At 39.4% G+C, this 12,921-nt stretch overlaps 1 protein-coding gene across 3 annotated transcripts in view; it reads left to right on the top strand.

The window, feature by feature from the left end:
• The window catches only part of Rbcn-3A (rabconnectin-3 alpha), a 980,796-nt gene that overhangs the window by 376,069 nt on the left and 591,806 nt on the right, over window positions 1-12,921 (top strand). For all 3 annotated transcript variants that reach the window (XR_016547873.1, XM_090388469.1, XM_090388476.1), the window contains exon 23: window positions 4,692-4,977. Coding sequence is in view for 2 of the 3 variants with exons in the window: in XM_090388469.1 (XP_090244595.1) it covers window positions 4,692-4,977 (286 nt within the window). In the remaining variant the exon portion in view is untranslated. The remainder of the gene's footprint in view (window positions 1-4,691; window positions 4,978-12,921) is intronic.

Genomic DNA, 12,921 nt, shown 5'->3' on the forward strand with positions numbered 1-12,921 from the left:
ATGATCTGAGGAAACGCTGACATCAGAAGTTTTGAAACAGTAATCCAATCAAGAAGGCGCCTCCATAGCCAGTTGGGCAGGAGCAGCAGTGCGTAGCAGATGCTTCTTGATTAGACCAGGGTTCGAGCCCGTGAGCCACCAAATACGGAGGATGCGGAAAGGTTAGGGAATGACCACCGCATATCCGCATATCCCCGGAGCAATATGGCCTTAGTTGCTAATGCTCCTAAAAACCAAATAACAACCACAACCGATCAAGAAAAAGGAGAAATGAAATCTTGCAGGTCATCCCATTTGGAATTTTGTAATACCAAACAACATGAGGTTGGGAATAGCCATGAGATAAAGGCTCCATTGGAGAAGAGACAATCACCAAGTTGTGATCTCAGGTGGCTAAAGCATCACTCACTTTGACCGTGTACTTAGAAAGGTTATTTGTGATAAAAAGATCAAGCTTGTTGCCTGTATGGTTAGGATTGTCAGGTATTCTTCTAGGTAAATGAACAATCCGTTCAAGATCATTAGTAATTGGAAAAGCATCAGTATCTCGACCAGCCAGGTCTATGTGACTAGAAAACGGAAGCCAGCTGGAGTTGTGAACATTCAAATCACCACGCAAAATTACCTCACTATCAGGAAAGTTGAACTGGAGAAAGTCAAGTTGCAAAGAGAGGAAGTCAAAGAGTTCCAAGTGATTAGTGGAGTTGGGAGAATGGTAGAGACAACAGATTTTGACACAATGAGGTAGAGAGATTTTAAGCCAGAGAAAGTCAAAAAGAGGAGAATCCAAATTACCAAGTCTCTGGGAACGTTGGAATGAACATATGCACAAGTACCACCTTTGAGGTGAAAGGAATCACAATGAAAATTTGGACAACTGGCATGAGCAGTGGTTGAATCAACCGATAACTGAGATTCTGTCAGAAAAAAAGTACATTTGGTTTGGCAGACTGAAGTGGAAATGGACATTGTTGAGATTAGAACCACGTATATTTGTGAAATGAACTAGGAAGTGTTTGGGAGGTTTAGATCTTTTCGGAGACAAGATTGCTTGCTGTATTAGTTTGACAAATCATGGTGTAATCAGTAGTAAAAAAAAGTGATGGGGGTGAGAACATGCTGTATGAAGTAATGAAATTTTTGAATATGGAATACACATGGTAAGAATGTACCCATATCCTATACATAACATGGCCTTGACAATGCCCCCACATACACACTACACGGACTCCCTCCAATCACTATCTGGCAGAGTAGAGGTAGCAAGATTATGCATTAGCTGATCCAGAAGCCTCCTAGAAATTTACCAATAGATTTGGTCCAGTGTACTGACTAGCAGCCGGCCTGCGAGCACCGTTTTAGAGCTGTACCCTCAATGTAAGGAAGATTGGATCTCTCCACGATGTTCATCATAACCTCAAAATTCATCAATCATACTACATGATGGAAGAGATGGGGGAAGGGTTGACCGGAACTTAACTTTGGAGACTAAACATGGGTTCCACCACTTCAAGCCTCCAGTAATCAAAGTGGTGGTATTGCACCGGTTGATGAGAGCCATCTACCAACTAGTATTGCCTCGTAACGAAATTACCAAATTACCTGGTAACACCAAGGTGCAGCATTCCTCCGTGTGGTGTGGGTGCCACACCTCGACTCCTGCTTACTTTGGTTCACACCTGGGTGGTCACCCACCGTGTGCTTTCTGACGGAGGTTATACCCACAATTATTAACAGTCCCACCATCGTCAAGGTTCAAGCAGAGGATTTGGTTGTCACAGATCGTCTGAACTTCACCGAAATTCGGTCCACTCAACTTGAGTGTCACCTGACTATCAGTTCAATCAGCATTTTAAATTCCCAGGTAGCTTGCTCAGTTTGACTGGCATATCTAAGGGAATGTCTGTGTCAACCTCAAGGATCCTGATGATGATATGATGACAATTGAAAGTGAATCAGATTCAGTGCCGACAAGCTGAAGGTGCAATGGCCACATTAGTCAATTTTTTTCATGGAACTGAGGCAAGTAATGAGACTTTTAATGCATTGAGTGTTTTAAGGGGAAACTTAAGAAAAATCAAAGTGAAATCTTTAAAACAAATATCAATTTTAAGATTCATAAATAAAGACTAATTTAAATCATGTTTATTATTAAATTGTATTGTTTTTAATTTCAGAGAAATAAATTGTGTTTAATATTAAGTATTAATATGCTCATATAGTTTATACAAGCATATTAATACAAATACTATGTATTTATATATTTCTATTATTTTTTTCTCTCATAATTCTTTTGTTTTTTAATCTATCTTGTTATCAAGTTATTGAGTATTAAAAAAAAAAAAAAAAAAAAATAGGGGGTTAGATTTAACTCATCAATGATATAAAGTGTTCATTGTTTAATGGCCCAAGGTGTTCCCCCATCTCCGCTATAACTGGTATAGCGAGTAACTGTTATAACGAGGAAATTTTGTTGTTCCCTTGATGCTCGTTATAAAACAAGTTTGACTGTAGTTAACTGTAAAAGTAGGTAAACTTCTCTTTCATCCCGGCTTCCCACCTTTCTTCTTTCCTCATAAAACTAATCAATGGTTTAATAACTTAGTCATATATTGCAATCTATATATATAAAACGCTTAGGTGTGCTGCACAAATTTTCCAACCGCTAATTGTTGCCAGAACCTGTTCACGTGGTTTACCTCGCATTACCACCATATCAGGCATTCTTTATTAATTTTTGTACTAACGTTTTTCAACTGAAGAAAATGCCTGAAAGCTATCAATCTATGTTTACTTTATCTGTCTTCAAATTTAATAAACCGTTGTTCTAAGTTTTAAGAAGTGTATAAATGGCTGAATAGTGTGTAAGAACTTTGAGAAAATGTAGAAGAAATGCTAATGAAACATTAGAGGAGTGATATAATAGACCGAAAGACTGGAATGAGACTCTACAACTACGAAGATGGACTGAAAACATTGAAGAAAGAGAAGCAAGATTGGAAATGAGAAGATGGGTAAAACGCTGTAAGACTAATCAGATATAATTACCGGAAGTGGATAATCAACAAGCTGTAATTAATGTGAAAGGGCAGGACATAGGAAATACATGAGTTACAACTGTGAGCCTAAGACCCCTACTCTATTACGAGAGCTGCTTACAAGGGGATACACGTGATGCAAATAACTACAGAGAACATATACGAGAGTATAATTCAGCAGTGGCTTTCGCATCAATGGGTGCAGAGGTTAAATCACTGCCTGGAAATTGTTCGTACTGTTTTAGAATACACGGCCAGATTTACCATTTGGTCTCACTGCTATATATCCAAACGAGGAAAATGAGCCAGAATATGAACAACTTCATATTTTCGATTCTACTGAAGCAACAACAAAACAGCTTGAAAAACACTCAAGCCAAGGGTGTATGGCCAAAGTTGTGTACCAATTGGACGAGATTCTGCGACAAGTTAACTGTCATTTGCTGAGTCATATAAACAAATGCATCAAATAATGCAGGCCACATCCACAATAAATGTGCACATGGCATTCATAGAACACCCGGACTTAGATAAGAGAGGACATAACACCTACATCCAAAACGGAGGTTGCTGCAATATTTGTTGGAGAAAACGAAGAACCACCTGCAGTAGAGACATATGCATATATCCCACAGGTGACTGCTGTAGAATTATATCACTGCTAAACAAAAATGGTGAAGACTTAAGGATGTAGATTAAACTATTTACACCATAATCAGAAAGATGGCGTATGTTACACCAGGTACAACTAGATATTATAATATAATTAATGTTGTTGTATTAATTGTAATTAATTTCCAACTTTGGTTATTATTCTAATCCACTCTGTAGACTTAACAAGAAACAGTGAGACTTCTTGAAATGTTGCCATACTGTTTGTGTTTCTGTTGAAGTGTGTTTAAATTAACTTTGTAACATTTTAAATAAAACAGCTTAATCTTTACACATGGTGGATTAGTGTCATTTGCTGTAGTTTTTATCTATTAAACATAGGACAATTGGAGAACATCATGTTACCACGATTTTCTCCAACTGTCTGTGTTTATGAGAGTCAGCTAACAAGGGAATTGATAAGTGGTTGAATCTAATGAACTTCCCAATATCCTACAGTAGAATCATTGTGATATCTGCATGCAGGGTCTCTTTAATTTTTCTTTCTCCTTTTGAACAGTTAGTCTTATTATTATATTTTTATGTGAAGTGTCATGAGATAATTGTTATTTACATATTTTTTCATGCATTTTTTTGTTTTAATTGCTATTTTTAAATGATATTTTTTGCAAAAGTAGCATTTATTATTTTCAAAATATAAATTTTCAATGATATAATCATTTCAAAGATATAATTTGAGAGGATTGATTTGAATTTCTAAAGGATATTGAAATTTCTAGGGTTTATAAACCTAGTTATGTGTGTGTGTGCAATTTATATTCAAGTATATATTCATTTAATTAAAACCACAAAACATGAATTTGGTGAATAATTTTAAATACATTTTTACATTTTTAGAACAGCACACAAAACATATTAAGCAATATTTTGTTTTGCATTCTGTTATATAAAAGCAAATTTAAAAGAAAGTATTATTGAATCTGAAGTCAAAGATTCTGATAACCTATATCTAATGATGATAGAAATATGTTATCATTTCAGATACTTCTTTTTACACCTGTCTCAGCTGAAATTGCACAAGCAAACATTCAAGCCTCAAAATCCTCAAGGCCTACTAATCGTACACTTTTAAAGCAAGCATCATCTATGGCATTACCTTTGATAACAGATGAAATTCGCTGGATGAGAATTAGAACTACCCATTTGACAACAGCAGATGGATTACCACCTCTTCCTATGCATCTCTCATGGGTCAGACATGGTATTTTAGTAGTGGGAATGGATAATGAGATGCACATTTATTCACAGTGGCGTTCCTCCAAATCAGGTAAGCAAGGGCTACAAAGCCTCAAACTATTAAAATTTCAAGTAACATACAAGTCAGTGTATTTGCATTTGTTCTTATTCTTTGCACCCAGGTGCCAAGCATCTGTGGCTGAGCAATTCCTCTGTGCTTCCAGTGCAATTTCTATTTATTTTACAATTCCATTGTTTACAAATCATCTCCTTATCTGAAGGTATGTGATTCACATTTATTCACATGAGGGATGAATCACATGCCTTGTTAAAATCCAAATAAACTATGTTGAAATTGTTCCCTGCATCCAGTTCATGAGTAAACATGACAAAATAGCCTACTAAGTTAGTTAAATATGATTTTCCCTTAACAAAATCATGTGTGTTATTCAGAATGGCTTATCAATCCAAATATCCCTGGGTTTCACTCTTAATCATTGCTTCTAAAATTTTCCCTATCACTGAATTCTGACTAACTGGTCTGTACTTACCGACTTCACTAGAAGTGCCTTTATGTATTGGCAATATGTTGGCACTTATCCAATCCAAAGCAATCTCTCCCGAGTCTAAAGGTACCTGCAAAATTAATTCAGTGGTTCAATACACTCCCTGGTGGCCTCCCTCAAAATTATTGGGTATATGCCATCAACTTTTGGAGCCTTATTTGCCTTTATGCTGAAAGGTTTTTCTAATAAACAGTCATCTGTAATTTCAAAATCACTAATTTCATATGACTCTACCTCACTTGCACAACCTCTACTCAGCATGAAGGGTCTTTCTTCAGTAAAGACAGATGCAAAATACCTGTTCAGTTCATCCACAGCATCAGCTGAGTTGTCTAAGACTTACCCATATCCAGTGCACAAGGTCCATTCTGTTTCACTTTTTTTCTTCCTTGTATTCAGATACGTGAAAAATTCCTTGTCCTCATTCGTTGCTCTCTTAGCCAGTGCTGTCTCATGCAGCCTTGGCCTCTTTAACTTTATCTGTGGTACTAATGATATCAAGAGTAGGAGACCGGCAGATTTGCTTAACAAGTACAGGTCACTGTTGAAAAAAAGCCGTGAAATAGGGTTGAATTTGAAAATGTCTGCAATTTTGCCCAGACACGATAGGAGGGAGTATATATGATGAGAGCCTTGTCGATCAATTCGGCCCTGGAAAGATTGTGCAAGGCTCAAGGGGTAGAATTTTTTTCAGCCTGGACTGTACTTGTTAACAGGAGAGATTGCTTCTACAGGGATGGGATACACTTAAATAGAAAGGGTGCAAGAATATTTGCTGATGCTATTGAGGCAGTGTTAGGTGGGTCGGAAAACTGCTAGCTTGGGTCGATATAAAGACGAATAGATTAACAGTAGCCACTGGCAGAGGTCAAAGAGATTCTTGCACTGCTTATATTGGAATGAGCAGAAGCCTGAAAAACAAGATTCAGGATATTTCAGAGACTGCTGGGAGTCATTGCGGAACAAGTAAACACATGGGTTGTGTTAGGGTAGCTAAGAATAGAAAAAGGTGCACGTATACTTGCGTGTACACCAATGCTAGGAGTTTAGTAAATAAATTTGATGAATTTGAGGTATTGCTCAAAACATCAAAGGCAGATATTGTTGGGATATCAGAGACTTGGTGTCACACAGATATAAGGAATGCAGAACTGGAATTTGGGGAGTACAACATCTACAGAAAGGATAGACTGGATAGGAAGGGAGGAGGGGTTATGCTATTAGTTAAGAAATACATAAAATCAAAGGAAGTGAAGCCAGTGGACATCACTGGACAGTACAGTGTCGAATCAGTTTGGTGTGACATAAGCATTGGGAGATCAAAATTGAGAGTAGGAGTGTGCTATAGGCCTAATGACTCTGATGAGTATAATAAGAAACTGTACAGGAAAATAGAGTGGGCCAGTAAATCAGAGAGTCTTATAATGGGAGATTTTAATTTCCCAGATATTGACTGGAGTTTGGGGACTGGTCCCTCACACACTAGCAAGGCTTTTGTGGATTTATTGGATGATTGTTTTCTACATCAGCATGTTCGGGAGGCAACTAGAGGGAGGAATACTCTTGATTTGAATATCAGCAGTGATTCTTCATGCATTAAGAATCTGCAGGTAAATGAACCACTAGGTGGCAGTGATCACAGTGTGCTGAAGTGGGATTTACTCAAAGAGGTAACTACCATTAGGGGTAAAGGGAAGGATTATTGCTTTCGTAAAGGTGACTATGATGGACTGAGACAGTATTTAAATTCTATACAGTGGGACCAACTGATGATGTTACCAACAGCAAATGCAAAATGGGAAGCATTCAAAGAACTTATCTTGGAAGCTACTAGGCTTTACATACCAACTAAGAAATATTGTTCAAGGTTTAGGCCTAAATGGATGTCAGATGAACTGATGAGGCATATGGCAGAGAAGAAACATGCATGGGATACATACAAATTAACACATGACACAGAAGCCTATGATAGATACAAGTTGATCTGTAACCAAGTTACAAAGGAGGTTAGGCAGGCGAAGGCAGATTACGAGAAATCTTTGGCAAGGGATGCAAAGAGTTCTTTACTTATGTAAACTCTAGAAGGAAGGGGATGAATCAGATTGTTCCACTTGATATCGATGGGTCAACTGTTGATGATCCTGCTCAGGCAGCTAACAAACTAAATTAATATTTTGCATCGACATTCACACATGAGAAGTTATTTAGCGAGGGAAAAGCCAGAGTTGTATTCAACTCTAGCAGTAAGCTAGAGAATCTTGTAATAACTGAGAGTAAAGTGGAGGAGAAATTGTTGAAGATAAATACAAGAAAGGCACCTGGGGTGGATGGGATCTATCCAGTTATATTAAAGGAGGCAGCAGAGGAAGTAAGCAAACCCTTAGCCATAATTATGAGAGCTTCCTTGGACTCAGGGGAGGTACGCGCAGACTGGAGATGTGCAAATGTGACCCCAATTCATAAAGGAGGATCAAAGGCTGACACAAGCAATTATAGACCTGTGAGTTTAACTTCTGTTCCAGGAAAATTAATGGAGGCACTAGTTGAAGAAGCACTGCAGGATCATTTAGACAAGACTTCAGTTATAGCTCGGACACAGCATGGTTTTGTTAAGGGGAAGTCTTGCCTGATCAATTTGATTGGATACTATGATGCAGTCACAAAGGAACTGGATGCAGGGAATAACTTTGATATTATATACTTGGATCTTAGAAAGGCTTTTGATACTGTTGCACATGGAAGACTGCTGCACAAATTGGAGCAGTGTGACATTGGAGGCAAATTGCTGCTGTGGATAAAAGGGTGGCTGAGGGGGAGAAGACAGAGAGTGGTAATCAATGGACACTGCTCATCGTGGACTAATGTTATTAGTGGAGTCCCTCAGGGCTCAGTGTTGGGTCCATTATTGTTTTCTGTATTCATAAATGATATTGATGATGGTATATCAAGCTTAATGTCGAAGTTTGCAGACGATACGAAGGTAGGCAGGGTAGTCAAGGACACTAGTGACACTATGGTGCTGCAACAGGATCTGGAAAGGTTGAGCAGATGGGCTGAGAGGTGGCAAATGAAGTTTAACATTGACAAATGTAAAGTACTACACATGGGAAACAGCAACCCCAGAGCAACGTATCATCTCTGTGGTAGTACACTGACAGTGGTAAAGAATGAAAGAGACCTGGGGGTTGTGCAGGCAGATATGAAGTTCTCTGACAGTGCAGACGGGCTGCAAGAGTAGCTCATGGTGTATTGTCAATGATATATAGGAATTTTTCTAGCAGGGATAAGGAGGTGATTATTCCCTTGTATAAGGCATTGGTCAGGCCACACCTAGAGTACTGTATACAGGCCTGAAGGCCTCATTTCAAGAAGGATGTAGAGCTGCTGGAACGAGTACAGAGAAGGGCAACAAGATTAGTGAATGGAACAAAGGGGTGCTCTTACGAAGAAAGGCTTAAGTTTTGCAAATTACAGTGTCTGGAGACTAGGCACCAGCGAGGTGATCTGATAGAGGTGTATAAAGCATTGAACGGTTTGAGCCTGCTCAATGCTGATGGGATTCTTCCTCTCGCTCAGAATAATCACCTGAGAGGGCATAAATTCAAATTGAGGAAAGACAGATGTAGGATAGAAGTGTGGAAATTTGCCTTTAGCCAGCGAGTGGTTGGTTGGTGGAACAGACTTCCATCCCTTGTCGTGGAAGTTGATAGCCTAAATAAGTTTAAGGCTCAGCTGGACAGGTATTTTGAACGAACAGAGGGGTGAAGTGGTTTTTTTTTTTTTTTTTGGTTGATGCTGCATAAGCTTGCTTTCTTGCATCAAATGCCTCTATTAATGCTAATGCTAATGCTTCTATTTTAAATCAGCTTGTAGCCATTATGGGCTTTAGTACTGTTCACCTCTATATCTATCCCATGCTATGTTTTTTTTTTTTTCTGTTCTATTTGTCCAGCCAGCTCTGCATTCTTCCATTTTTGCATCCTCCTCTTGCAAAATTTTCTTAATGGTATGTAGGCATTCTTGGCTTCTGTGATTTTTTGCCTTAAAGGTATTCCATATATATATATATATATATATTTTTTTTTTTATTAATTCCCTTTAATTCAAAGGTTAAAATGGCAATGGCAAATTGCCATTGTAACCTTTAATATAATAACAAAGATTAATCCAAACATAAATACCCACATTCCAGACTATATACAGGGGAATCATATAGTTAATCACCATAACACTCAGTTATGTCAAACCATGGTCACCTGCTGATGAGCCCCCAGCAGCTCAATCTCCCTTGCAGTGCCCAGACCGCCAATATTTTTAAATCGCCTGCTGTTATCTCCATTGTACGGAGGAGGGTCGCTTAAGTGCCACACCCCTTTATAGGAGACAGTAATTGTTGAGACAACAGTTGGATGTTATCAGACTCCAAGGCTATTGCATTCTTTAAACTAGTATTTCTATCATAATACACTTTCTTCCTTCTATGCAATACCTCAAGTTCCTCTCCTGCTCCCACCACTTGCACATCTAAAATGAACAGAGACCCACCTCTTGCACACAGAAAGTCCTGTTTGCGAATACCTTCCTCAGTGGTAAAGCGGGCGCCTCTGTAGCCAGGTGAGCAGGAGCAGCAGTGCATAGCACATGCTTCTTTGATTAGACCGCAGTTCGAGCCCATGACCACCAAATACGGAGGATGCAGAAAGGTCAGGGAATGGCCACCACATATCCCCGGAGCAATGTGGCCTTAGTTGCTAATGCTTCTAAAAACCAAACAACAATAACAGTGGTAAAGCGTGGTTCTTTTCTGACTAGCCATCCTTTCTGCCAGAGTCTATTTTGCACAATGTACACAATGGCATCATGTTGTTGCACTCTCAAATCTTGTGTATGGATGCACCTCTGTGATATGAGAGCAAATAACTCAACCGCATTGCATCCAGCTCTGCGTATTCTCTCTGTGCCATGTCCTCTTGATGTTCTGGAGAGGGTAGGAAGAGCATTAATCCTTGTTCTTATGAGGCCAATATATGCATGGCCGGACAACAATTTGGTTCCATCACCCACCCACCGATGTTGAGAATGCACATTTCCTGATTCTCTTAGACCCCGACCATCAAAGGACTCGTGTAAGAGGCGGGTCCACCGCCCCTTCACTGATGCCTTAGTCTCCAAACTAACTGCCCCATCTTTTTGTAACTTCTGGATGTTTCTCAACTCTACCTTAATATGTGGTAGATTTACAACATGTCTGGTCAAGGCTGAAGGTGAGTACTGGAGCTTCTCCAACCAATTCTTCAGGAGAGAGATGATCCATCTATATAGGACGGAATCCCCAAACCCCCTTCCGAGATATCAGCATAAATGTAAACTGAGACCATATCATGTGGCAGGCAGAGCCATTCTCTGACCGCAGACCTCACTTGGGTATCTAAAGTATTCCACCTTCCGGCCATAACTCTACCTAGAACTAAGCTACGAAACAGCCTTGGTGTTACATACATTCTGAGGAGAAATACCCTTTGCTGTGGCTTCAGTGGAGCTTTCCTCAAACGCTTAAGCATATCCACCAAGGAGGCCCTGACCATTGCTTTCCCTAATTGAGTAAACTCTACCCCAAGGTAATGCCATGCAGAAATTATTTGCCTGGTTCGAAGGCGATGGTCACCGGCAAAGAAACTTGTGTCATCAACCTTTAGCTTCTTGTTTCTCCCCAATGGGATCAAAGACAAATTCCAACATTTAAATATATTGGCTTGCAGGCCTCTTTTATTCAAAAATTAGTTCATTCTATCCAGTAAACATTGGTGCCAGGAGGATGTTGAAGCTACTAGGACGAGATCATCAGAAAATACCATGGCATTGACTTTAAATTTACTTACATCAAAGCCGATGTAGGCAGGGAGATCCCTCACTAACATGTCAATAACAAGATTAAAAAAGACAGGTGATAAAGGATCTCCCTACTGAACACCTTCACTGGGATGAATAACGTGTCACTCACCGACAGATCTCAACTCAGTTGTACTTTTATTTTGAAGAAGATATATAATTTAAAAAGGAGACCGGAAACTTCTTCCTCTTCAGCATCTCAAGGATTGCCCCATGGCTCACACTGTCCAAAGCCTTCACTAAGTCAATAGATGCCAAATGAAGTCTTAGTAAGTTCTCTTTTAATGACCTTAGTAAGGAGTGCAATATAAAGACTTTTCTATAACTCCATCAACTGGAAGGAATGCCCTTTGCTTTGGATCGATTTTTTATGGTACATAAAAATATAAAGATATCTCTCCATAATGTAGATGCTACCATAATTGGCCTAAAATGAGCTGGATTCATCCTCCGTTGTAAGCAAAAAGATAATATATACCTCAAAGAGTACAGGTGGAAGATGATCTAGCCACAGCAATATATGGAACTAGTCTTTAAGTATCTTAGCAGGAACATTCCTTAAAAATACAGGGGTCACTCCATCAGGACCGGCCTTGCAGCCATCTTGGGAAGAGTATCTCAGAGCTCCTGGTTACTGATGGGTCTATAAGTTTCTCTATGTAGATCTCCATCTTCAGAATCAGATACTGGAACAGTTACTTCAGAAACATGAGACTCTATGCTAAAGATATCTCTCCAAAACTCGAGAAAGCTAGTTAGCTTCACCACTTCCTTTGAGATCTGTACAGGATTAAGAATATTTAAGGCACAGCGCTTTCTATTTTTATAATATAATTGCTGGTTATTCGAAAATCTCTCTCTCTGCGCACCCTCCTGCTCAAAGGTCTAGCTGCAGTTCCATGAGTTTCAACTCAAGGTCTACTGGCAGTTGAATTGACTTCAGAACCCATAAAATTTTTCATAATGTAATCATCCAAATCCTCCAGACTCATTCTATCATCAAGGGCTTGAGCTAATAAAACCTTGAGATAGCAATGTTCCATCACTGGTGAGGGCAAATCCACTAACAATTCTAACATTTGGTCATGCAGAGATTTTTTTCAGATGTACACTGGGATATCCTCCCATACTTTCTCCATTGGTGGATTAATAGACTTGACAGATAGACCATTAAACTCCAACTTGGAAACCCTATTGAGATGTGTACCCTCTTGGCACTGCTCGAGAGGGTGCATTTTTTTTTACTCCCCTCCAGGCAGAACAAGATGCCTCACTTAAAGTCTGAGGCACATCTTGATTAATATTAATAGTATTTCGGTCTCCCGGTGAATTGGGGACTGGCAAGCCCCTGATGGTCCAGAGTCCCATGGTATCAAGTCCTGAGAGCTCCCCGATGGTCCAGGGTCTCCTTTTGTTTCAGAATTCCTACACATCCCGATGGTCCATGATTTCTTAAATCTACCGGTGAGCTGGGATTGGTCACAGAGGTGCTCCCCAATGGTCCAGGGGCACCGTCTAAAATAGTAGAGAGCTCTGCTAGTCCAGTGTCTCTAGTGACATCCAATGGTCCAGGGTCACTA

The sequence above is a fragment of the Mastigoproctus giganteus genome, chromosome 2 (assembly GCF_048544385.1).
Source record: "Mastigoproctus giganteus isolate SK-2022 chromosome 2, ASM4854438v1, whole genome shotgun sequence".
NCBI lineage: Eukaryota > Metazoa > Arthropoda > Arachnida > Uropygi > Thelyphonidae > Mastigoproctus > Mastigoproctus giganteus.